At 48.6% G+C, this 27,135-nt stretch overlaps 2 protein-coding genes across 2 annotated transcripts; both read left to right on the top strand.

Moving 5' to 3' along the window:
- The first annotated feature begins 6,227 nt into the window (after positions 1–6,227).
- Positions 6,228–10,200, top strand: LOC135873445 (olfactory receptor 51G2-like). The gene is made up of 2 exons (XM_065397946.1): positions 6,228–7,154; positions 9,922–10,200. Exons 1-2 carry the CDS (start codon positions 6,228–6,230, stop codon positions 10,198–10,200), a joined length of 1,206 nt encoding a protein of 401 aa, XP_065254018.1.
- Positions 10,201–17,586: 7,386 nt separating this feature from the next.
- Positions 17,587–21,555, top strand: LOC135873437 (olfactory receptor 51G2-like). The gene is made up of 2 exons (XM_065397935.1): positions 17,587–18,513; positions 21,277–21,555. Exons 1-2 carry the CDS (start codon positions 17,587–17,589, stop codon positions 21,553–21,555), a joined length of 1,206 nt encoding a protein of 401 aa, XP_065254007.1.
- Positions 21,556–27,135: the final 5,580 nt, after the last annotated feature.

Raw genomic sequence — 27,135 nt, 5'->3', positions numbered from 1 at the left:
CTTTTAAAAATTGGCATCAAATTAGCTATCCCCCAGTCTTTTGGTACAGAAGCTAAGTGATAGGTTCCAAACCACTGTTAGTAGTTCTGCAATTTCACATTTGAGTGTGTGGTAGGGTGCCCATTGGTCCCGTTTTGGCTGGTACAGTCCCTTATTTATGTCCTGTCCATTTTTTTCGAAAGCAGGCTTTTGTCCCATATGCTCTTGCTGACTTCGTAAGTGCTAACAGGAGAAATGTCCCTTCCTGTCAAAAACGTGGGGAAGTGGGGAGCAGAGGACTGTTCGGTGGAGATGAATGGAGATGCCAGTTCCTGGCATGGGGTGAGGCAGAGCTGGAGGCAGGGTTCCGGCCATGGGCGACAGTCTTGCATGGAGGGTGGGCAGGGGCCTCTGGTGAGCATCTGGGTGTCTCCCGTTTTCTCCTTAGGAAATATGGTCACCCTAAAGGGCTGCCCAGTGTGGGAGTGCTGCCACCCAGGGGTGTGGTCCTATAGTACAAGGGACAGAGGCTCATGCTTTGAGCTACAGCTGGGCTAGAAAACAGACACCGTAAATAACTGAGACTCAAACTGAAATGTTCCCTTTTCACCCATTTATTCAGGATGAGTTTTCAAAGAAAATGGATCACTTTTCTCTGTACGCTCAGCTGCCATGATATTGCCCAGCTGCAGCTTCTTGGCTTCACAACAGAAATTGGAGGCTTTTCATCTGCTACTTCCTCACAACACACGATCCGTCATCTACAGCCAAGCCCTGAGGTACAACCGCATCTGCTCCAACCCCTCAGACAGAGACCAACACCTACAAGATCTTCACCAAGCATTCTCAAAACTATGATACCCACACAAGGAAATAGAGAAACAAATCAACAGAGCCAGACGTGTACCCAGAAGCCTCCTGCTACAAGACAGGCCCAAAAAAGAAACCAACAGAACTCCACTGGCCATCACCTACAGTCCTCAGCTTAAACCTCTCCAACGCATCATCAGTGATCTACAACCCATCCTGGACAATGATCCCTCACTTTCACAGACCTTGGGAGGCAGGCCAGTCCTCGCCCACAGACAACCCGCCAACCTTAAGCATATTCTCACCAGCAACCACACACCGCACCATAACAACTCTAACTCAGGAACCAACCCATGCAACAAACCTCGATGCCAACTCTGCCCACATATCTACACCAGCAACACCATCACAGGACCTAACCAGATCAGCTACAACATCACCGGCTCATTCACCTGCACGTCCACCAATGTTATATATGCCATCATGTGCCAGCAATGCCCCTCTGCTATGTACATTGGCCAAACTGGACAGTCACTACGCAAGAGGATAAATGGACACAAGTCAGATATCAGGAATGGAAATATACAAAAACCTGTAGGAGAACACTTCAACCTCCCTGGCCACACAATAGCAGATGTAAAGGTAGCCATCTTACAGCAAAAAAACTTCAGGACCAGACTCCAAAGAGAAACTGCTGAGCTCCAGTTCATTTGCAAATTTGACACCATCAGATCAGGATTAAACAAAGACTGTGAATGGCTATCCAACTACAGAAGCAGTCTCTCCTCCCTTGGTGTTCACACCTCAACTGCTAGCAGAGCACCTCACCCTCCCTGATTGAACTAACCTCGTTATCTCCATACTGATTTATACCTGCCTCTGGAAATTTCCATTAGTTGCATCTGAAGAAGTGAGGTTCTTACCCATGAAAGCTTATGCTCCCAATACTTCTGTTAGTCTTAAAGGTGCCACAGGACCCTCTGTTGCTTTATACTGCTTACTGTATTTTCCACTCCATGCATCTGATGAAGTGGGCTGTAGCCCATGAAAGCTTATGCTCCCAATACTTCTGTTAGTCTTAAAGGTGCCACAGGACCCTCTGTTGCTTTCCTCAAAACAGAAAGTTTGCAGTGACGGAGTCTATGGCTGAACTCTGGGTATGGAAAGGTTTAAACCTCCTGACCAGTCTAGGGCTGGGGTATTGTGCCCATCAGCTACTCTAACCAGCCTTCCCATAACTGTACAGCCCCCTCCACACTGTACAATGCTCCTTCAGCAGATTCTGCGGGCAGTGGCTACTGTGACAGGCCCTGGCAGCACATCTCTGATGAACCTGTGCTAGCAGGGAGCTGGAGAGGGTCCTAGAGCAGTTGTGGAGGCCCAGAGATTGTGGGTGGGTGAGCCTAGCTACCAGTGGATTACTGAGATCTGTGCGTAACTTTGCGGATCCCTGGATCCTGGGTACCTCTTTTCATTCCTCAGGGAGAAGGGGAGGGACACCCCCCGGAACAATCTGAGGGAAATTTCCCTGTATGGAGCCTTGTGGAATCTCCCTTCCCTGGCCTGCACCTTGGGTTTGTAATGCAGCAAAGGGGACTGCTGGGGAGAAATCAGGTCCTATATTATTATTCTATTTTATTTTATTTCAGCAAGATCACAGCTCTGACAGCATCATCGTTACCCCTCAGCCTCGCCCAAGGTAGCCATGTGACTTATTGGAACCATATGAACAGTGATGACCAGGAGTGGATTTACCATGAAACAAGCCGTATGGTGGCATGGGGCCCCCAACCACAGGGGAGCCCCAAAAATGCAGGAGAAATCTCATCTGACAACCTGCCCCCAAGTCCCTGCCGGCAGTGTAGCAGGGCTCAGGCAGGCAGCCTGCTTGGATGCTGTGGCTGGTGGCCCCATGCCATGCCCAGAAGTGGCCGATTTCTGGCACGTCTCTGTGCTCTGCCCCTGCCACGGAGACCCGCTGCCCCCTCCCCTCCAGGGACAGACGGAGACGTTCCAGCAGCAGCGCAGCAGGCCAGGGCTAAGACGGCTCCCTGCCCACTCTGCCTCCCTCCCTCCACCCCGCTCCCAGAAGCAGCTGGCATGTCCCTGCAGCCCTTGGGGTGGGTGTCACCGTGTGCTGTCCCTACACCAAGCGCCGACTCCACAGCTCCCATTGGCCAGGAACTGCAGCCAATGGGAACTGCTGGAGTGGCACCCGCGGGCAGTGGCACACGGAGACCCCCTACCTCCCTGCCTAGAAGCCGCTGCCAGAGGGTTGTGAATCCAGTCACTTTGGGAGCTGCGCCACCCTAGGGAAGTGCCACCCCCTGACCCCCTTCTGCACCCCAAGGACCTGGCTCAGCCCAGAGCCCGCACCTAACACCCAAACTTCCTCCCAGAGCCTGAGCCCCCGCACCCCTCCCACACCCCAACCCCCTGCGCCAATAAAGGTACCTCACTTTATTTTCATTTACTTCCTATTACTTATAATATAGGAGGAGGATGAAGAAAAACAGAATGAAAAAAGGGAGGGGGAGATAACAGAGAACCTTCTTTTCCTTGGCTGGGTCCCAAAAGGGGAACCGAAAAATAAAGCTACGCATGGGGCCGCACTAACTCTAAATCCTCCACTGGTTATGACAAGCCCGGATTCCAGGAATAGAGCCTGCAGCAGGGCTAGCGCTGCAGTCTGTTTGTGTACCATCACCGCGCATCCCCTGTGATTTGGCCTCCTGCAGTTTGCCATTGGTCACGACAGGGGTTAAAGCTGGTGCACACAAAGCCGAGCAGCTGAGGTTCCCTGATGGCCAAGTGGCCCCCAAGGGAATGTGCGAACATGCTTCATAAAGACAGCTGCCTCCCTATCTTAACAGATACTGCCTGCTGCCCTGCAACCTCTCCGATGACTCCTTGTCCTTTTGGGTGAAAACCTCTGGTGTCAGCGGCTCCCCTTCTAGCAGGAATTGGGTACGTTGGCAGGTTTCACTAGCTTTAAAATGCAAAGTGAAGGGGAAAGGCTGGAAGCTGTTTCCATTTGCAGATGTTCTGTGCAGTGGCAAAGGACTCAGCTGGGTTGTCGGGGTGACTCAGTGACAGGGCTGGAGGGCAGGCAGCGCTAGGTAGCTTGGGAGCCCCTCCCCGACATCTGCCCATGCTCCACGGGGGGCTGTTCAAACTACACAGAAATCTGACATTCAAAGTGAGCTCAGAGTATGAAAATCCTGATGCCCGTGTGCTCTGGGCCCGATCCTGCCAGGGGCTGAGCGATAGGAGAACCCACGGAATGACAGTGACTAGTTCCCAAATCACCTCAGGTTTATTTGCTCCTGGAAATTTAATCAGCAAATGCATTTATAAGGTTTTATTGTCTGGCTCGATTGTGAAGGCAGGAATTCAGAGCCATGTTGCTCTGTGGTAACAGGTCCGATAGGGCGTATGTCTGTTTCCTGACTGGCTGAGGGCTCTAGAATCTCTGCCCTGTAGAGACCCCTCAGAGTTACAGGGCAACCGGCATCTCTGTCCAATCTCTGGTTTCCCAGAGCCATTTTCAAAGATGTTACTCCCTGGCTCAGTTGTGAATACAGGAATTCAGAGCTGCAGATACTCCGGGTACAGACTACAGACTGGCAGAACAGAACCTGAGAAGAACCAGTCAGCTATTAACCCAGCGACAGAGGAGCTACTAGACTTTTGTTTGCTGACAAGTGACTGAATGAGGGCTGAGATGCTGGAATCTTTTCAGGTTGTGAAGAAATCCAGATGACAGACGGTGCATTTTAAGTACCACTCTAACCTGAGAAATCATCTCTGAAAGAAGATCAGAAGCAAAAGAATGGGTTGACATATAGATGTGTAAATGTTATGCCAAAACTTTTCACTGTAATACAGATATTACAAATCAAACTTTCATGACATGCCTGTATATTGAAAGCCAGAAGCAGAGTTGTTGGAATCTCTACAGGAAGGATCAGGGGTAACTTTCCTGTTTAATGGCTTTTGCTTTAGAAAGTATTTCAGAAGTACTCCATTGTTTGCAATGGGTTTGTGCTATTAACTCTTTGTTCAGTGAATAGCTGTATGACACTGTCTACTGGTAATCGACCAAAAGTTGTTTCTAACACTTACATACAGGGTCATGTACACAATACCTCTGTAATACCTCTCTAAGTCTCTGTTTCAGTAGTACACCTCTACCCCGATATAACGCTGTCCTCGGGAGCCAAAAAATCTTACTGCGTTATAGGTGCAACCGCGTTATATTGAACTTGCTTTGATCCGCCAGACCTCCCCCTCCCAGGAGCGCTGCTTTACCGCGTTATATCCGAATTTGTGTTATATCGGGTCGTGTTATATCGGGTCGCGTTATATCGGGGTAGAGGTGTATAGAGCTGAGGTGTAGGAAAGAGGAGTGTTATAGCGGTTGTATGAAATTTACACATGTCACCTCTTACACACACATGGCAGAAGTAACTTGGACACTCAACTGGATATTAGGGGAAATCTAGTGTTTGCACTATTCACCCATGTTTGACGCCAACCCCTCCCCCATCCAGCTGAAGTAACTGTCCATGTTAGCTTATAACTTGCCAGATAACTACAATCCCTTGCATGGGGAGAGGATGCAGTTCCTGTGACGATGAAGGGGAGCCTGTAGGATGATCCACATCTCTGGATTCAGACAACACTATTCAGGCAAAGCACATCAACTTCTCTTGGAGGGATTGTTGGGGGTCACAGTGTATCACCAGGAACATTTGGTAGGGAAAGTTAATAGAACCCAGTTCCGATCAAATTTATACATTTAAATCTGGAGTGACGTAGTTGAAGTCACTATTATTGAATTAAGAACCTGGCCCTAAGAATTTATCCCATGTACCTTAAGAGACACTGGCATAATTTGGACTCTCAGGAGGTGAGAAAATTATATATAAGTAGGCAATGAAACACATTTATGAATAGCTTCTATGCAGGGCAGATAAATACAATGACCATTTTCACCATGCACTTGCCATGTGTTTACACATGTCATGATACAATGGGCCACACTCAGAAGGCCTTCTTCCACCTTCCGCTGAAGCATCTGGAACTGGCCACTGGATACTGGGCTAGATGGACTGCAGGTCTGATCCAGTCTGGCCATGCCTATCTTCTTATCGGTGGCGTAAATCCAAGACTATATTTTTGCTGATCTTTCTTGAGCTCCTGGGAGTCTCTAGTAATGCACAAAGAGCAGAATGAAATGAAGTGCATCTGAAGAAGTGAGGTTTTTACCCACGAAAGCTTATGCCCAAATAAATCTGTTAGTCTTCAAGGTGCCACCAGACTCCTTGTTGTTTTTAAAGAGCAGAATGATCTCTCATTAAATATCATCTAGTCTCCTGTTCTTTCTCCTTTCAGGAAGGAAAGTCCAAAATTCCTGGAAACTTGCCCTGTACATTATGTCAGCTGTAAATGACACGAAACTCAAATCTGCAATGTTCCTTCTCACCAGGATACCTGGGCAGGAAGACGTCCATCTCTGGATCTCCATCCCCTTCTGCTTCATTTATGTTTTTTCAATATTGGGAAATTCAACCATTCTGTTCATTATAAAAACAGATCCAAGCCTCCATGAGCCTATGTACATTTTCCTTTCCATGTTGGCAGTCACAGACCTTGGCTTATCGATATCCACCATACCGACAATACTGGGCATATATTTGTTTAACTCTAGTGAGATCAGCCTCAATGCCTGTTTTGCCCAGCTGTTCTTCATCCACTCATTTGTATTCACTGAATCCTCCATACTCTTGTTGATGGCATTTGACCGCTTTGTCGCGATCTCTAACCCACTGAGATATGCCTCCATCTTAACCCTGCCGAGAATATCCAAGATGGGACTGGTGTGTGTCCTAAGAGGGGTGGCTGTATCATTCCCATTCCCCTTTCTCCTGAAACGGTTCCAATACTGTCGAGCCAATGTCCTCTCCCATTCCTACTGCCTGCACCAGGATGTCATGAATCTGGCTTGTTCAGATATCACAGTCAACTACGTCTATGGCTTGTTTCTTACAGTCTTCACGGTGGGGTTGGATTCACTGCTCATCTTCCTCTCTTATATGATGATCCTCAAAACTGTGCTGAGTATTGCATCACACGCGGAGTGCCTCAGGGCCCTGAACACCTGCGTCTCCCACCTCTGCGCCGTCCTGCTCTTCTACATACCAGATATCGGCTTGGGTTTGATACACAGATTGGGGAAGGGCTCTTCTCCCTTACTACAGATTGTCCTGGGCTACATCTTCCTGCTCGCCCCAACCCTGATGAACCCAATCATGTACAGCGTGAAAAGCAAACACCTTCGGTCAAGGATAATCAGAGTGTTCATCAATTGAAAGATCATTGCTGGCTCCAGCACTGCTGACCTGGGAGATGAAAAACACCAGCCACCTATTCCTTGCTTGACCCTTACATCTGAGACGACATGAGCTACTGATCTCCACTCTGTAGAGAGAGGTTCAGCCAGGGTTTAAGGCCTGGAGCACTGGGAGAGGGGCTGGTGAGTGGGGACAGCTCACTGGGGGATGGAGACCAAGGCAGTCAGCAGCATTTACAAAGGGCTTGTCTACACTACCAAGTCTTGTCAATTAAACTAATGTCGACATGAAAAAATCAACAAAAGCAAAGTCACCAAAGCGAGTCTACATTTTCTCCCTCTGTAGACAGATTGTGTCCACATTCGGGGCACCGTTGTCGACAGCATGAGCAATGCACTGTGGGTATGTATCTGTGATGTTACTGACATAACCTGTGAGCATATAGATCATTGTTGCAACCACCGTTATATATTTGCAGCAAATATTGTGCAAAGGTTGTTGTGTAAGTTGTCTATGGAAAGGTTATGATTTGCTGGTTATGATTATGCTGTTTGTATGTGTGTATCGTTTTTGTAGTTGAAGTTACAAATATTGGCTCTGTACTTGTATTTTAATGTGTTTTGATTCTAAGTAGCCTCAGTGAAGCATTTGGTCAACTTCTTGAGAAGGGACTATTCTCAGTAACTGCCCAGTCAAGAAACACTTAACTGACAATGGACTTTGTGAGACGCCAATCCACATCTGAGCTTTCCTGGGAAAGTTCAAAATAACATGTAAACAATGGCATTGACCTGCAAACTGAGTCATGCATGGACATGTGACTTGCCCATGTGGCTCCAGTCTCCATCTTGCTGCTGTAATTTTCCACAGTAAGAACAAAGAAGTGTCCTTCCACAGGACAAAGAGTATAAAAAGCCCTGGAAATGCCTCAATTTTGTCTTCAATCCTGCTTCTTGCCTTGCTACAAACTGAAGCTCTGAACAAAGGACTGAATGACCCATCCCAGCGGGGGATGTACTCCAGAGACTTGATTTGAGCCTGCAGTTTATTCCATCACTGCTACAAGCCTGAACCAAGAACTTTGCCATTACTGTATGTAATTGATTCCATTTAACCAAGTCTATCTCTCATCTATACCTCTTTCTTTTTATGAATAAACCTTTAGATTTTAGATTCTAAAGGATTGGCAACAGCGTGATTTGAGAGTAAGATCTGATTTGTATATTGACCTGGGTCTGGGGCTTGGTCCTTTCGGATCTGGAGAACCTTTTTTCTTTTACTGGGGTCTTGGTTTTCATAACCATTTGTCCCCATAAGGAGTGGCACTGATGGTGATACTGGGAAACAGGAGAGTCTAAGGGAATTGCTTGTATAACTTATGGTTAGCCAGTGGGGTAAAACCAGAGTCTTCTCTGTCTGGCTGGTTTGGTTTGCCTTGGTGTGCAAAGGAACCCCAACCTTGGGCTGTAACTGCCCTGCTTTAAGCAATTTATCCTGAATTGGCACTCTCAGAAGTGTCCCACCAAGGGCAGCATCATTACAGTATCCCACAGTCCCTGGTGACGCCATCTGTCTCTAGGTGTTGTGGGAAGGGAAAAACGGAGCGTGGCGCATCCTGGGATGTGCAAAATGTCCCGTCACGCACTGCTTTTTGTCCCAGCCCTCCAATGGTTTCCGGCTTCCTTTCGTACTGTTTTTCCAACTATCAGTCTTTGTAGTGCGCACCAGCATCTGCAGTGAGATAGGATGGATCGTGTATTTCTCTCGCTCTCTTCCCTATGTACCATTAACTGTCGTGAGGCCATCGCGCATGGCAGCACAGTTACTCGTGAAGTTACTGACTGTGGATGACTCGCAGGCGCCCAACATTCTGCCTGATATGGACGGCAGCAACTTATCAGTGCTTTTGGCATTCACAAAGCAGCTGCATACGTAGACCGTCACTTTTGGGCTAGGGAAACAAGCTCTGATTGGTGGGATCGCATTGGCATGCAGGTGTGGGATGAAGACCGGTGGGTACAGAACTTTAGAATGCGTAAAGCAACCTTCCTGGAGCTATGTGCTGAGCTGGCCCCTGACCTGCGGCATATGGACACCAGAATGAGAGCTGCCCTTTCAGTAGAGAAGTGTGTTGCAATCGCTGTGTGGAAGCTGGTGAATCCAGACTCCTACCGGTCAACTGCAAATCAATTTGGAGGGGGGAAGTCCACTGTTGGGGCTGTATTACTCCAAGTGTGCGGGGCAATAAATCGCATCTTGCTACAGAAGACCGTGATGTTGGGAAATGTGCATGAAATAGTGGATGGCTTTGCAGAGATGGGTTTCCCTAACTGTGGCGGTGCAACTGATGGCACACAAATTCCAATTTTAGCGCCAGAGCCCCTTGCCTCGGAGTACATCCATAGGAAGGGATACTTCTCCATTGTGGGAGCGAGTGCAGGGGTCGAGCTCTGGGAGGAAGTTTGGGTTTGGGATGCAGGCTCTGGGCTGGGCCAGGGGGTTGGGGTGTGGGAGGAAGTGCAGGGGGTCAGGCTGTGGGAGGAAGTTTCGGTGTGGGGTGCGGGCTCTGGGCTGAGACAGGGCCTTGGGGTGCAGAAGTGGGTCAGGGGGTGGCACTTCCCAGGGTGGCACAGCTCCCAAAGTGACTGGCATTCACACCCCTCTGGCAGAGGCTTCTAGGTGGGGGGGGGGGGAGGGCAGGGGGCTACAGTTCCTGGCCAATAGGAGCTGTGGAGTTGGCGCTCTGGGTGGGGGGAGCATATGGTGACACCCCCACAGGGGCCGCAGGGACATGCCGGCCGCTTCTGGGAGTGGGGTGGAGGGAGGGAGGCAGAATGGGCAGGGAGCCGCCTTAGCCCTGGCCTGCCGCGCTGCTGCTGGAATGTCTCTGTGTGCCCCTGGAGGGGAGGGGGCAGCGGGTTTCCGGGGCAAGGGCAGCACACAGATCTGCCTCCTGCCCCTCACCAGGGGTGCGCAGAGATGTGCCAGAAGTCGGCCGCTTCTGGGCATGGCATGGGGCCACCAGCTACAGCATCCAAGCAGGCTGCCTGCCTGAGCCCTGCTAAGCCGCCGGCCGGGACTCAGGGGCAGGTTTTCAGATGAGATTTCTCCTGCATTTTTCGGGCTCTCCTGTGGTTGGGGGCTCCGTGCCACCACACGGTTTGTTTCATGGTAAATCCACTCCTGGTCATCACTGTCCATATGGTTCCGATTAGTCACGTGGCTACCTTGGGGGAGGCCAAGTGGTAACGATGATGCTGTCACAGCTGTGATCTTGCTGAAATAAAATAAAATAGAATAATAATATAGGACCTGATTTCTCCCTAGCAGTCCCTTTTGCTGCATTACCAACCCAGGGTGCAGACCAGGGAAGGGAGATTACACAAGGCTCCCTACATGGACATTTCCCTCGGATTGTTCTGGGATGTGGGGGTTCCCTTGCCTTCTCCCTGAAGAATGAAAAGAGGGACCCAGAATCCAGGGATCCACAAAGTTATGCACAGATCTCAGTGATCCACTGGTAGCTAGGCTCACCCACCAACAATCTCTGGGCCTCCACAACTGCTCTAGGACTCTCTCCAGCTCCCTGCTAGCACAGGTTCATCAGAGATGTGCTACCAGGGCCTGTCACAGTAGCCACTGCCCGCAGGATCTGCTGAAGGGGTGTTGTACAGGGTGGAGGGGGCTGCACAGAGATAGGAAGGCTGATTAGAGTAGCTGATGGGCACAATACCTCAGCCATAGTCGGGAGGTTTTGACCTTTCCATACACAGAGTGCCGCCAAAGACTCAGTCCGTATTACCTTCACTTACGTTACGAGGAAGAGGTAGATGAAAACCTCCAATTTACAAAGTCAGTAAGAGCCTATGGGACCAGGGCCGGTGGAAGGATGTTTGGCGCCCTAGGCGAAACTTGCACCTTGCGCCCCCCCCGTCCCCGAGCCCCCGCCGGGAGGCGCCCCCTCCCGCGCAGCAGCTCCCCCCTCCGCCCTGAGGCGCCCCCCCCATCCCAGCTCACCTCTGCCAATCAGCTTAGGCGCCGCAAGCCTGGGAGGCGGGAGAAGTGAAGCAGCCACGGCATGCTCGGGGAGGAGGCGGGGCAGGGAGGAGCTGGGGCAGGGAGTTCCCCTGCAGGCGGCCCTCCCCGCGCTCCACTGCCCCAGCTCCTTCCGCCTAAATGCCGGCGGCAACTGGGGCAGCCGAAGATCCGGCCGCCGCAGTTGCTGCCGAAGAAAATGGCACCCCCAAATTCTAGTGCCCTAGGCGACCGCCTAGGTCACCTAAATGGGTTGCACCGGCCCTGTATGGGACAAAAGCCTCCTTTCCAAAAAATGTCAGGTCAGCTGGGACAGGACTTAAATAAGGGACTGTACCAGCCAAAACAGGACCAATGGGCACCCTACCACACACTCAAATGTGAAATTGCAGAACTATTAGCTGTGGTTTGTAACCTATCACTTAGCTTCTGTACCAAAAGACTGGAAGATAGCTAATGGCTTTTAGCCAGGATTGGCAGGGATGGTGTCCCTAGCCTCTTTTTGCCAGAACCTGGGAATTGAGTGACAGGGGATGGATCACTTGATGATTACCTGTTCTGTTCATTCCCTCTGGGGCACCTGGCATTGATTGACCATTGTCAGAAGACAGAACAGTGGGATAGATTGACCTTTGATCTGACCCATTATGGCCGTTCTTATGTTCTTATGATGTCTGCTAGGGTTACAGAAGGAGTCCCTGGAAAAGGGTTGTCTGCAGCAGTCCATCCATCAGAGAAACAATTTAAGAACATAAGAGTGGCCATATTGATTCAGACCAATGGTCCATCAAGTCCAGTGTCCTGTCATCAGACAGTGACCAGTGCAGATGCTTCAGCGGGAATGAACAAAACAGGGCAATTATCGAGTGATCCATCCACCGTCATCTGCTTCCAGGTTTTGGGAGTCAGCGGTTTAGAGACACACAGAGCATGGGGCTGAATCCCTGACCATCTTGGCTACTAGCTACTGATGGACCTATCCTCCATGAACTTACCTAGTTGTTTTTTGGATCAGTTATATTTCTGTGTGAGGAAATACTTCCTTTTGTTTGATTTAAACCTGCTGCACATTAACTTCAAGGGTGACCCTGGTTGTTGTGTTATGTGAAGCGGTAGATAACACTTCCTGATTCACTTTCCCCACACCACTCATGATTTTATAGATCTCTATCGTAACCCCCCTTAGTCATCTCTTTTCAAAGCTGAGAAGTCCCAGTCTTTTTAATCTCTCCTCATAGGGAAGCTGTTCCATAACCCTAAACCTTTTTGTCGCCCTTCTCTGTTCTTTTCCAATTCTAATATATAATTTTTGAGATGGGGCAACCAGAACTGCACAAAGTATTCAAGATGGGGGCGTACCACGGATTTATGTAGATGAAATATGATATTCTCTGTCTTATTATCTATCCAGGAGGATACCACTATTTACCTCTCTCCCTTCTGAACACTGACTATTTATTCCTACCCTTTGTCTCCCATCTTTTAACTAGTTACTGATCATAAAATCATAGAAGATTAGGTTGGAAGAGACCTCAGAAGGTCATCCAGTCCAAACCTCTGCTCAAACCAGGACTAAACCCAACCAAATCATCCCAGCGATGAGAGGACCTTCCTTCTTCCCCCATGACTGCTTTCTTTTCTTAAGAGCCTTTGGTGATGGACTTTGTCAAAGACTGCCTGAAAGTCCAAGTACACTATATGCGCTGGATCACCCGTGCCCACATTTTTCTTGACACATTCAAAGAATTCTAATAGATTGGTGAGGTATGATTTTTCTTTGAATAGCTGTATTGATTCTTCCCCAACAAAGTGTGTTCATCTTTGTGTCTGATAATTCTGTTCTTTACTATAGTTTCAACCAATTTGCCTGGTACTGAAGTTAGGCTTACTAACCTGTATTCCCAGGATCACCTCTGGAGTCTTTTTTTAAAAATCAGCATCACAGCTAGTCGTCTGATACAGAGGCTGATTTAAGCCATAGGTCACATACCACACTGAGTAGTTCTGAAATTTGGTTTTTGAGTTCCCTCAGAACTCCTGGGTGAATCCCATCTGGTCCTGGTGACTTATTACAGTTGAATTGATCAGTTTGTTCCAAAACCTCCCATACAGACACCTCAGTCTGAGAAAGTTCCTCCGATTTGCCATCTAAAAAGAAAGGCTCTGGTATGGGATTCTCCCTCACATCCTATGCAGTGAAGAACAATGCAAAGAATTTACTTAGCCTCTCCACAGCAGCCTCATCTCCCTTGAGTGTTCCCTTAGCACCTCAGTCATCCAGTGGCCCTACTCATTGTGTGGCAGGCTTCCTGCTTCTGATGTACTTTAAAAAAAATTGCCACAGTCACCAAAAATAATGAGATTTGTTTACAAATAATGAGATTTAAAAATATACTAATGTGGAGTTGGTTTTCATTTGCCTTTGGTGTCTGAGCCTTTCAGGTGCACCTCTTCAGATTTCCTAGCTTTTCTGCAACGCACTTTTTCAAATAAACTTTTTTAAAGAAAACTGAAAGCTGAGGTTCCCGTACAGTCTCTTGATTCCAGAAGTTGGGGCTTTAAAAATGACAGGAAATAACGCAAGACTCCCAAGAAAAGCTCCAAAGGTGGCGCTGCTGGGCATATTGCAAGCGGAGCACCCACAAACAGAGGAACTGAGAATAAGTAGACATTTCTGGTCACACAGTCCATCAGCAGCAAAAACATTGTTTCCTTCTTTACTGTGCTACAGAGCCTCCTGTTGTAAGGAACAAGGTTACACCACAGCCAGCCAGACATGACAGTGACGGGCTCGCAGAGTCACTGGGTACCTGAGGCACAGCTCAGAGGGTCTTTCTTCTTGTTCAGGCATGAGACACGCTCACGCCAGGTAAGCAAGGCCATGCACATTCCTCATGGAAATGGTCATGACCCAGTCCCAGCTCCAAGTGCCTGCTACTGCTCTCTATTGGACACAAACAGCTGCCTCCCCCACATCCTGCTACCCCCAAACTTGGTGATGATAGAAATTTGCATGCAGACTGGGAGGTCTATCTCCAGTGCTACAGTAGCTCTCATTGCTCATGGAGTGGGTGGGAGGTCAGGATCAGTCTGAGGGGCATCACAGCAGGGCTCTGTTCGGCCAGGCAACGTTCCCCAGATCCTTCGCTCTGAAACCACGTCCTGATTCCCCCTCTTACTGCCGAGCTGCAGGAGGGGCCCAGAACTCCCTCGTCAAAGGGGGCTGTGCTAATGACAGGCCTCATCCCCAAGGGGTGTTGGGAAGAGTTCAGGTTCTTCACCCAGTGCCCCAAATCGTCCTTATGAGGTACACAGAGCTGAACACACTCTACGGCACTTAGCTCTTGCCCCAATCATTATAGTGTCCGAGCGCCTCTCGGTCTGTAACCCCCTGCGCCAATAAAGGTACCTCACTTTATTTTCATTTACTTCCTATTACTTATAATATAGGAGGAGGATGAAGAAAAGAGAATGAAAAATGGGAGGGGGAGATAAGAGAGTATATTCTTTTCCTTGGCTGGGTCCCAAAAGGGAAACCCAAAAATAAAGCTACGCAAGGGGCCTCACTAACTCTAAATCCGCCACTGGTTACAACAAGCCCAGATACCAGGAATAGGGCCTGCAGGGCTGGCACTGCAGTCTGGTTGGTTAGCATCACCGCGCATCCCCTGTGATTTGTCCTCCTGCAATTTGCCATTGGTCACGACAGGAGTTAAAGCTGGTGCACACAAAGCCAAGCAGCTGACATTCCCCGATGGCCAAGCAGCCCCCAAGGGACTTTGCAAGCATGCTTCATAAAGACACTTGCCTCCCTATCTGAAAGATACTGCCTGCTGCCCATGCTACCTCTCTGATGACTCCTTGTCCTTTAGGGTGAAGACCTCTGGTGTCAGCGGCTCCACTTCTAGCAGGAATTGGGTACGTTGGCAGGTTTCACTATCTTTAAAATGTGCAGTGAAGGGGAAAGGCTGAAGGCTGTTTCCATTTGCAGATGTTCTATCCAGCGGCAGAGGACTCAGCTGGGCTGTCGGGGTGACTCAGTGATGGGGCTGGAGGACAGGCAGCACTAGGTAGCTTGGGAACCCCTCCCTATATCTGCCCATGCTCCATGGTGGGCTGTTCAAGCTACACAGAAATCTGACATTCAAAGCGAGCTCAGAGTATGAAAATCCCGATGCCCTGCATGAGGGTTTCTCAATCGGTCCCCACAGAATATCAGTGACTAGTTCCCAAATCACCTCAGGTTTATTTGCTCCAGGAAATTTAATCAGCAAATGCATTTTCAAGGTTTTATTGTCTGGCTCAGAGATGCGACCCCACAGAATATCAGTGACTAGTTCCCAAATCACCTCAGGTTTATTTGCTCCAGGAAATTTAATCAGCAAATGCATTTTCAAGGTTTTATTGTCTGGCTCGATTGTGAACGCAGGAATTCAGAGCTGTGTTGCTCTGTGGTAACATGTCCAATAGGACATATGTCTGTTTCCTGACTGGCTGAGGGGTCTAGAATCTCTGTAGATTATTCCTCAGAGGGACTCAGGAGCTACTAGCCTTTTGTTTCTTGACAAGCAACTGAATGAGGGCTGAGACCTTGTGATCTCTGGTTTCCCAGAGCCATTTTCAAAGATGTTACTCCCTGGCTCAGTTGTGAATGCAGGAATTCAGAGCTGCAGATACTCCGGATAGAGGCTACAGACTGACAGAACAGAACCTGAGGAGAACCAGTCACCTATTAACCCAGGGACAGAGGAGCTACTAGACTTCTGTTTGCTGACAAGTGACTGAATGAGGGCTGAGACCCTGCGATCTTTTCAGATTCTGAGGAAACCAAGATGACAGACGCTACATTTGAAGTCCCACTGTAACCTGAGAAATCATCTCTGAAAGAAGATCAGAGGGGAAAGAATGGGTTCACATGTGTGTACTAAAGTACAGATGTGTAAATGTTATGTCAAAGCTTCTCATTGTAATACAAATATTACAAATCAAACATTCATGACATGCCTGTATATTGAAAGCCAGCAGTAGAGTTGTTGGAATCTCTACAGGAAGTAGTAGTGGAAACTTTACTGCTTAATGGCTTTTGCTTTAGAAAGTATTTCAGAAGTACTCCACATACCGTTTGCAATGGGTTTGTGCTATTAACTCTTTGTTCAGTGAACAGTTGGACGATACTGTCTCCTGCTTACTGACCAGAAGTTGGTTCTAACATTCAGGGTCATGTACACAATCCCTCTGCAATACCTCTCCAAGTCTGTGTTTCAGTAGTATAGAGCTGAGGTGTAGGAAAGAGGAGTGTTATAGTGGTTGTATGAAATTTACACACATCACCTCTTACACACGCATGGCAGAAGTAACTTGGACACTCAACTGGATATTAGGGGAAATCTAGTGTTTGCACTGGTCATACTGTGAGGATGAAGTGAAGACAGTAGGATGATCCACATCTCTGGATTCAGACAACATAGGCCAGGCAAAGCACTTCAACTTTTCTTGGAGGGATTCTTGGGGGTCAGAGTATATCACCGGGAGCATTTGGTAAGGGAAAGTTAATAGAACCCAGTTCTGATCAAACGTACACATTTAAATGTGGACTGACATAGTTGAAGTCACCATTATTGAATTAAGAACCTGGCCCTAAGAATTTATCCCATGTATCTTAAGAGAAAGTGATATAATTTGGACTCTCGGGAGGTGAGAAAATAATATATAATGAGGCAATGAAAGACGTTTATGAATAGCTTCTATGCAGGGCAGATAAATACAATGACTATTTTCACCATGCACTTGCCATTTGTTTACACACATGTCATGATACAATGGGCCACAATCAGAAGTTTAGAACGAGAAAGGGTGTCTGTGTGCAGGTCACAATTGTAAAATCACAATGTTCAAGTAGGCTGCAGAACTCAAAGCCACAAGATATCAATGGGGCCAAGAGCTTAGAACCTTTCAAAGACTGACTGGATGTGTATATGGGTAACCAGAAAATCCAATTCCAGTATTGAGGACTGTTTTAAAAAGTCTTGGAAGGGCCCACAACGTTCCTGATTTACACCACAATATACGTAGTACTAGTGGGTGTCGAGGGAAACTTTTCCTAGGAGCAGGTCATCTCATAGCTGCCTATTGCAGGGCTTCTTCCACCTTCCACTGAAGCATCTGGAACTGGCCGCTAGATACTGAGCTAGATGGACTGCAGGTCTGATCCACTCTGGCAGTGCCTATCTTCTTATCGGGGATGTAAATTCAAGACTATGTTTTTGCTGATCTTCCTTGAGCTCCTTGGAGTCTCTAGAATTGCACAGAGAGCAGAATGATGTCTCATTAAATATCACCTTGTCACCTGTTCTTTTTCCTTTCAGGAAGGAAAGTCCAAAACTCCTGGAAACTTGCCCTATACATTATGTCAGCTGTCAATGACACAAAACTCAAATATGCAATGTTCCTTCTCACCAGGATACCTGGGCAGGAAGACGTCCATCTCTGGATCTCCATCCCCTTCTGTTTCATTTATGTTTTTTCAATATTGGGAAATTCAGCCATTCTGTTCATTATAAAAACAGATCCAAGCCTCCATGAGCCTATGTACATTTTCCTTTCCATGTTGGCAGTCACAGACCTTGGCTTATCGATATCCACCATACCGACAATACTGGGCATATATTTGTTTAACTCTAGTGAGATCAGCCTCAATGCCTGTTTTGCCCAGCTGTTCTTCATCCACTCATTTGTATTCACTGAATCCTCCATACTCTTGTTGATGGCATTTGACCGCTTTGTCGCGATCTCTAACCCACTGAGATATGCCTCCATCTTAACCCTGCCGAGAATATCCAAGATGGGACTGGTGTGTGTCCTAAGAGGGGTGGCTGTATCATTCCCATTCCCCTTTCTCCTGAAACGGTTCCAATACTGTCGAGCCAATGTCCTCTCCCATTCCTACTGCCTGCACCAGGATGTCATGAATCTGGCTTGTTCAGATATCACAGTCAACTACGTCTATGGCTTGTTTCTTACAGTCTTCACGGTGGGGTTGGATTCACTGCTCATCTTCCTCTCTTATGTGATGATCCTCAAAACTGTGCTGAGTATTGCATCACACGCGGAGTGCCTCAGGGCCCTGAACACCTGCGTCTCCCACCTCTGCGCCGTCCTGCTCTTCTACATACCAGATATCGGCTTGGCTTTGATACACAGATTGGGAAAGGGCTCTTCTCCCTTACTACAGATTGTCCTGGGCTACATCTTCCTGCTCGCCCCACCCCTGATGAACCCAATCGTGTACAGCGTGAAAAGCAAACACCTTCGGTCAAGGATAATCAGAGTGTTCATCAATTGAAAGATCATTGCTGGCTCCAGCACTACTGACCTGGGAGATGAAAAACACCAGCCACCTATTCCTTGCTTGACCCTTACATCTGAGACGACATGAGCTACTGATCTCCACTCTGTAGAGAGAGGTTCAGCCAGGGTTTAAGGCCTGGAGCACTGGGAGAGGGGCTGGTGAGTGGGGACAGCTCACTGGGGGATGGAGACCAAGGCAGTCAGCAGCATTTACAAAGGGCTTGTCTACACTACCAAGTCTTGTCAATTAAACTAATGTCGACATGAAAAAATCAACAAAAGCAAAGTCACCAAAGTGAGTCCACATTTTCTCCCTCTGTAGACAGATTGTGTCCACATTCGGGGTACCGTTGTCGACAGCATGAGCAATGCACTGTGGGTATGTATCTGTGATGTTACTGACATAACCTGTGAGCGTATAGATCATTGTTGCAACCACCCTTATATATTTGCAGCAAATATTGTACAAAGGTTGTTGTGTAAGTTGTCTATGGAAAGGTTATGATTTGCTGGTTATGATTATGCTGTTTGTATGTGTGTATCATTTTTGTAGTTGAAGTTACGAATATTGGCTCTGTACTTGTATTTTAATGTGTTTTGATTCTAAGTAGCCTCATTGAAGCATTTGGTCAACTTCTTGAGAAGGGACTATTCTCAGTAACTGCCCAGTCAAGAAACACTTAACTGACAATGGACTTTGTGAGACGCCAATCCACATCTGAGCTTTCCTGGGAAAGTTCAAAATAACATGTAAACAATGGCATTGACCTGCAAACTGAGTCATGCATGGACATGTGACTTGCCCATGTGGCTCCAGTCTCCATCTTGCTGCTGTAATTTTCCACAGTAAGAACAAAGAAGTGTCCTTCCACAGGACAAAGAGTATAAAAAGCCCTGGAAATGCCTCAATTTTGTCTTCAATCCTGCTTCTTGCCTTGCTACAAACTGAAGCTCTGAACAAAGGACTGAATGACCCATCCCAGCGGGGGATGTACTCCAGAGACTTGATTTGAGCCTGCAGTTTATTCCATCACTGCTACAAGCCTGAACCAAGAACTTTGCCATTACTGTATGTAATTGATTCCATTTAACCAAGTCTATCTCTCATCTATACCTCTTTCTTTTTATGAATAAACCTTTAGATTTTAGATTCTAAAGGATTGGCAACAGCGTGATTTGAGAGTAAGATCTGATTTGTATATTGACCTGGGTCTGGGGCTTGGTCCTTTCGGATCTGGAGAACCTTTTTTCTTTTACTGGGGTGTTGGTTTTCATAACCATTCGTCCTCATAACGAGTGGCACTGGTGGTGACACTGGGAAATAGGAGAGTCTAAGGGAATTGCTTGTATAACTTATGGTTAGCCTGTGGGGTAAAACCAGAGTCTTCTCTGTCTGGCTGGTTTGGTTTGCCTTGGTGTGCAAAGGAACCCCAGCCTTGGGCTGTAACTGCCCTGCTTTAAGCAATTTATCCTGAATTGGCACTCTCAGAAGTGTCCCACCAAGGGCAGCATCGTTACAGTATCCCACAGTCCCTGGTGACGCCATCTGTCTCTAGGTGTTGTGGGAAGGCGGAAACGGAGCGTGGCGCATCCTGGGATGTGCAAAATGTCCCGTCACGCACTGCTTTTTGTCCCAGCCCTCCAATGGTTTCCGGCTTCCTTTCATACTGTTTTTCCAACTATCAGTCTTTGTAGTGCGCACCAGCATCTGCAGTGAGATAGGATGGATCGTGTATTTCTCTCTCTCTCTTCCCTATGCGCTGTTAACTGTCGTGAGGACATCGCATATGGCAGCACAGTTACTCGTGAAGTTACTGACTGTGGATGACTCGCAGGCGCCCAACATTCTGCCTGATATGGACAGCAGCAACTTATCAGTGCTTTTGGCATTCACAAACCAGCTGCATACGTAGACCGTCACTTTTGGGCTAGGGAAACAAGCTCTGATTGGTGGGATCGCATTGGCATGCAGGTGTGGGATGAAGACCGGTGGGTACAGAACTTTAGAATGCGTAAAGCAACCTTCCTGGAGCTATGTGCTGAGCTGGCCCCTGACCTGCGGCATATGGACACCAGAATGAGAGCTGCCCTTTCAGTAGAGGAGCGTGTTGCAATCGCTGTGTGGAAACTGGTGAATCCAGACTTCTACCGGTCAGTTGCAAATCAATTTGGAGTGGGAAAGTCCACTGTTGGTGCTGTAGTACTCCAAGTGTGCGGGGCAATAAATCGCATCTTGCTACGGAAGACCGTGACGCTGGGAAATGTGCATGAAATAGTGGATGGCTTTGCAGAGATGGGTTTCCCTAACTGTGGCGGTGCAACTGATGGCACACAAATTCCAATTTTAGCGCCAGAGCACCTTGCATAAGAGTACATCAATAGGAAGGGATAGTTCTCCATGGTGGGAGGGAGTGCGGGGGTCGAGCTCTGGGAGGAAGTTTGGGTTTGGGATGCAGGCTCTGGGCTGGGCCAGGGGGTTGGGTTGTGGGAGGAAGTGCAGGGGGTCAGGCTGTGGGAGGAAGTTTCGGTGTGGGGTGCGGGCTCTGGGCTGAGACAGGGCCTTGGGGTGCAGAAGTGGGTCAGGGGGTGGCACTTCCCAGGGTGGCACAGCTCCCAAAGTGACTGGCATTCACACCCCTCTGGCAGAGGCTTCTAGGTGGGGGGGGAGGGCAGGGGGCTACAGTTCCTGGCCAATAGGAGCTGTGGAGTTGGCGCTCTGGGTGGGGGGAGCATACGGTGACACCCCCACAGGGGCCGCAGGGACATGCCGGCCGCTTCTGGGAGTGGGGTGGAGGGAGGGAGGCAGAATGGGCAGGGAGCCGCCTTAGCCCTGGCCTGCCGCGCTGCTGCTGGAATGTCTCTGTGTGCCCCTGGAGGGGAGGGGGCAGCGGGTTTCCGGGGCAAGGGCAGCACACAGATCTGCCTCCTGCCCCTCACCAGGGGCGCGCAGAGACGTGCCAGAAGTCGGCCGCTTCTGGGCGTGGCATGGGGCCACCAGCTACAGCATCCAAGCAGGCTGCCTGCCTGAGCCCTGCTACGCCACCGGCCGGGACTCGGGGGCAGGTTGTCAGATGAGATTTCTCCTGCATTTTTTGGGCTCTCCTGTGGTTGGGGGCTCCGTGCCACCACACGGTTTGTTTCATGGTAAATCCACTCCTGGTCATCACTGTCCATATGGTTCCGATTAGTCACGTGGCTACCTTGGGGGAGGCCAAGTGGTAACGATGATGCTGTCACAGCTGTGATCTTGCTGAAATAAAATAAAATAGAATAATAATATAGGACCTGATTTCTCTCTAGCAGTCCCTTTTGCTGCATTACCAACCCAGGGTGCAGACCAGGGAAGGGAGATTCCACAAGGCTCCGTACATGGACATTTTCCTCGGATTGTTCCGGGATGGGCGGGTTCCCTTCCCTTCTCCCTGAAGAATGAAAAGAGGGACCCAGAATCCAGGGATCCACAAAGTTATGCACAGATCTCAGTGATCCACTGGTAGCTAGGCTCACCCACCAACAATCTCTGGGCCTCCACAACTGCTCTAGGACTCTCTCCAGCTCCCTGCTAGCACAGGTTCATCAGAGATGTGCTACCAGGGCCTGTCACAGTAGCCACTGCCCGCAGGATCTGCTGAAGGGGTGTTGTACAGGGTGGAGGGGGCGGCACAGAGATAGGAAGGCTGATTAGAGTAGCTGATGGGCACAATACCTCAGCCATAGTCGGGAGGTTTTGACCTTTCCATACGCAGAGTGCCGCCAAAGACTCAGTCCGTATTACCTTCACTTACGTTACGAGGAAGAGGTAGATGAAAACCTCCAATTTACAAAGTCAGTAAGAGCCTATGGGACCAGGGCCGGTGGAAAGATGTTTGGCGCCCTAGGCGAAACTTGCACCTTGCACCCCCCCCCCGTCTCTGAGCCCCCGCCGGGAGGCGCCCCCTCCCGTGCAGCAGCTCCCCCCTCCGCCCTGAGGCGCCCCCCCGCAGCAGCTCCCCACCCCTCACCCTGAGGCACCCCCCCCATCCCAGCTCACCTCTGCCAATCAGCTTAGGCGCCGCAAGCCTGGGAGGCGGGAGAAGTGAAGCAGCCACGGCATGCTCGGAGAGGAGGCGGGGCAGGGAGGAGCTGGGGCAGGGAGTTCCCCTGCATGCCGCCCCCCCCCCCTTGCTGCAGGCGGCCCTCCCCACGCTCCACTGCCCCTGCTCCCTCCGCCTAAATGCCGGCGGCAACTGGAGCAGCCGAAGATCCGGCCGCCGCAGTTGCTGCCGAAGAAAATGGCACCCCCAAATTCTAGTGCCCTAGGCGACCTCCTAGGTCACCTAAATGGGTTGCACCGGCCCTGTATGGGACAAAAGCCTCCTTTCCAAAAAATGTCAGGTCAGCTGGGACAGGACTTAAATAAGGGACTGTACCAGCCAAAACAGGACCAATGGGCACCCTACCACACACTCAAATATGAAATTGCAGAACTATTAGCTGTGGCTTGTAACCTATCACTTAGCTTCTGTACCAAAAGACTGGAGGATAGCTAATGGCTATTAGCCAGGAGTGGCAGGGATGGTGTCCCTAGCCTCTTTTTGCCAGAACCTGGGAATTGAGTGACAGGGGATGGATCACTTGATGATTCCCTGTTCTGTTCATTCCCTCTGGGGCACCTGGCATTGATTGACCATTGTCAGAAGACAGGACAGTGGGATAGACTGACCTTTGATCTGACCCATTATGGCCGTTCTTATGTTCTTATGATGTCTGCTGGGTTACAGAAGGAGTCCCTGGAAAAGGCTTGTCTGCAGCAGTCCATCCATCAGAGAAATAATTTAAGAACATAAGAGTGGCCATATTGATTCAGACCAATGGTCCATCAAGTCCAGTGTCCTGTCATCAGACAGTGACCAGTGCAGATGCTTCAGGGGGAATGAACAAAACAGGGCAATTATCGAGTGATCCATCCACCGTCATCTGCTTCCAGCTTTTGGGAGTCGGCGGTTTAGAGACACACAGAGCATGGGGCTGAATCCCTGACCATCTTGGCTACTAGCTACTGATGGACCTATCCTCCATGAACTTACCTAGTTGTTTTTTGGATCAGTTATATTTCTGTGTGAGGAAATACTTCCTTTTGTTTGATTTAAACCTGCTGCACATTAACTTCAAGGGTGACCCTGGTTGTTGTGTTATGTGAAGCGGTAGATAACACTTCCTGATTCACTTTCCCCACACCACTCATGATTTTATAGATCTCTATCATAACCCCCCTTAGTCATCTCTTTTCAAAGCTGAGAAGTCCCAGTCTTTTTAATCTCTCCTCATAGGGAAGCTGTTCCATAACCCTAAACCTTTTTGTCGTCCTTCTCTGTTCTTTTCCAATTCTAATATATAATTTTTGAGATGGGGCAACCAGAACTGCACAAAGTATTCAAGATGGGGGCGTACCACGGATTTATGTAGATGAAATATGATATTCTCTGTCTTATTATCTATCCAGGAGGCTACCACTATTTACCTCTCTCCCTTCTGAACACTGACTATTTATTCCTACCCTTTGTCTCCCATCTTTTAACTAGTTACTGATCATAAAATCATAGAAGATTAGGTTGGAAGAGACCTCAGAAGGTCATCCAGTCCAAACCTCTGCTCAAACCAGGACCAAACCCAACCAAATCATCCCAGCGATGAGAGGACCTTCCTTCTTCCCCCATGACTGCTTTCTTTTCTTAAGAGCCTTTGGTGATGGACTTTGTCAAAGACTGCCTGAAAGTCCAAGTACACTATATGCGCTGGATCACCCGTGCCCACATTTTTCTTGACATATTCAAAGAATTCTAATAGATTGGTGAGGTATGATTTTTCTTTGAATAGCTGTATTGATTCTTCCCCAACAAAGTGTGTTCATCTTTGTGTCTGATAATTCTGTTCTTTACTATAGTTTCAACCAATTTGCCTGGTACTGAAGGTAGGCTTACTAACCTGTATTCCCAGGATCACCTCTGGAGTCTTTTTTTAAAAATCAGCATCACAGCTAGTCGTCTGATACAGAGGCTGATTTAAGCCGTAGGTCACATACCACACTGAGTAGTTCTGAAATTTGGTTTTTGAGTTTCCTCAGAACTCCTGGGTGAATCCCATCTGGTCCTGGTGACTTATTACAGTTGAATTGATCAGTTTGTTCCAAAACCTCCCATACAGACACCTCAGTCTGAGAAAGTTCCTCCGATTTGCCATCTAAAAAGAAAGGCTCTGGTATGGGATTCTCCCTCACATCCTATGCAATGAAGAACAATGCAAAGAATTTACTTAGCCTCTCCACAGCAGCCTCATCTCCCTTGAGTGTTCCCTTAGCACCTCAGTCATCCAGTGGCCCTACTCATTGTGTGGCAGGCTTCCTGCTTCTGATGTACTTTAAAAAAAATTGCCACAGTCACCAAAAATAATGAGATTTGTTTACAAATAATGAGATTTAAAAATATACTAATGTGGAGTTGGTTTTCATTTGCCTTTGGTGTCTGAGCCTTTCAGGTGCACCTCTTCAGATTTCCTAGCTTTTCTGCAACGCACTTTTTCAAATAAACTTTTTTTAAGAAAACTGAAAGCTGAGGTTCCCATGCAGTCTCTTGATTCCAGAAGTTGGGGCTTTAAAAATGACAGGAAATAACGCAAGACTCCCAAGAAAATCTCCAAAGGTGGCGCTGCTGGGCATATTGCAAGCGGAGCACCCACAAACAGAGGAACTGAGAATAAGTAGACATTTCTGGTCACACAGTCCATCAGCAGCAAAAACATTGTTTCCTTCTTTACTGTGCTACAGAGCCTCCTGTTGTAAGGAACAAGGTTACACCACAGCCAGCCAGACATGACAGTGACGGGCTTGCAGAGTCACTGGGTACCTGAGGCACAGCTCAGAGGGTCTTTCTTCTTGTTCAGGCATGAGACACGCTCACGCCAGGTAAGCAAGGCCATGCACATTCCTCATGGAAATGGTCATGACCCAGTCCCAGCTCCAAGTGCCTGCTACTGCTCTCTATTGGACACAAACAGCTGCCTCCCCCACATCCTGCTACCCCCAAACTTGGTGATGATAGAAATTTGGATGCAGACTGGGAGGTCTATCTCCAGCGCTACAGCAGCTCTCATTGCTCATGGAGTGGGTGGGAGGTCAGAATCAGTCTGAGGGGCATCACAGCAGGGCTCTGTTCGGCCAGGCAACGTTCCCCAGATCCTTCGCTCTGAAACCACGTCCTGATTCCCCCTCTTACTGCCAAGCTGCAGGAGGGGCCCAGAACTCCCTTGTCAAAGGGTGCTGTGCTAATGACAGGCCTCATCCCCAAGGGGTGTTGGAAAGAGTTCAGGTTCTTCACCCAGTGCCCCAAATCGTCCTTATGAGGCACACAGAGCTGAACACACTCTACGGCACTTAGCTCTGCCCCCAATCATTATAGTGTCCGAGCGCCTCTCGGTCTGTAACCCCCTGCGCCAATAAAGGTACCTCACTTTATTTTCATTTACTTCCTATTACTTATAATATAGGAGGAGGATGAAGAAAAGAGAATGAAAAATGGGAGGAGGAGATAAGAGAGAATATTCTTTTCCTTGGCTGGGTCCCAAAAGGGAAACCCAAAAATAAAGCTACGCAAGGGGCCTCACTAACTCTAAATCCACCACTGGTTACACAACAAGCCCAGATTCCAGGAATAGGGCCTGCAGGGCTGGCACTGCAGTCTGGTTGGTTAGCATCACCGCGCATCCCCTGTGATTTGTCCTCCTGCAATTTGCCATTGGTCACGACAGGAGTTAAAGCTGGTGCACACAAAGCCAAGCAGCTGACATTCCCCTATGGCCAAGCAGCCCCCAAGGGACTTTGCAAGCATGCTTCATAAAGACACTTGCCTCCCTATCTGAAAGATACTGCCTGCTGCCCATGCTACCTTTCTGATGACTCCTTGTCCTTTAGGGTGAAGACCTCTGGTGTCAGTGGCTCCACTTCTAGCAGGAATTGGGTACGTTGGCAGGTTTCACTATCTTTAAAATACAAAGTGAAGGGGAAAGGCTGAAGGCTGTTTCCATTTGCAGATGTTCTATGCAGCGGCAGAGGACTCAGCTGGGCTGTCGGGGTGACTCAGTGATGGGGCTGGAGGACAGGCAGCACTAGGTAGCTTGGGAACCCCTCCCTATATCTGCCCATGCTCCATGGTGGGCTGTTCAAGCTACACAGAAATCTGACATTCAAAGCGAGCTCAGAGTATGAAAATCCCGATGCCCTGCATGAGGGTTTCTCAATCGGTCCTATTTCTAAAGGTGCCGTGTGCTCTGGGCCCGATTCTGCCAGGGGCTGAGTGAGATGCGACCCCACAGAATATCAGTGACTAGTTCCCAAATCACCTCAGGTTTATTTGCTCCTGGAAATTTAATCAGCAAATGCATTTTCAAGGTTTTATTTTCTGGCTCGATTGTGAACGCAGGAATTCAGAGCTGCGTTGCTCTGTGGTAACATGTCCAATAGGACATATGTCTGTTTCCTGACTGGCTGAGGGGTCTAGAATCTCTGTAGATTATTCCTCAGAGGGACTGAGGAGCTACTAGACTTTTGTTTCTTGACAAGCAACTGAATGAGGGC

The sequence above is a fragment of the Emys orbicularis genome, chromosome 1 (assembly GCF_028017835.1).
Source record: "Emys orbicularis isolate rEmyOrb1 chromosome 1, rEmyOrb1.hap1, whole genome shotgun sequence".
Lineage (NCBI taxonomy): Eukaryota > Metazoa > Chordata > Testudines > Emydidae > Emys > Emys orbicularis.
This window is presented reverse-complemented; position numbering and strand designations above follow the sequence as displayed.

Excerpts from the sequence above, each read along its gene's own strand:
- LOC135873445 (XM_065397946.1), top strand. The coding sequence starts at position 6,228 with ATGTCAGCTGTAAATGACACGAAACTCAAATCTGCAATGTTCCTTCTC. Across the intron at positions 7,155-9,921 it reads CAAGGATAATCAGAGTGTTC|AGGGGCCGCAGGGACATGCC; the intron begins ATCAATTGAAAG and ends TGACACCCCCAC.
- LOC135873437 (XM_065397935.1), top strand. The coding sequence starts at position 17,587 with ATGTCAGCTGTCAATGACACAAAACTCAAATATGCAATGTTCCTTCTC. Across the intron at positions 18,514-21,276 it reads CAAGGATAATCAGAGTGTTC|AGGGGCCGCAGGGACATGCC; the intron begins ATCAATTGAAAG and ends TGACACCCCCAC.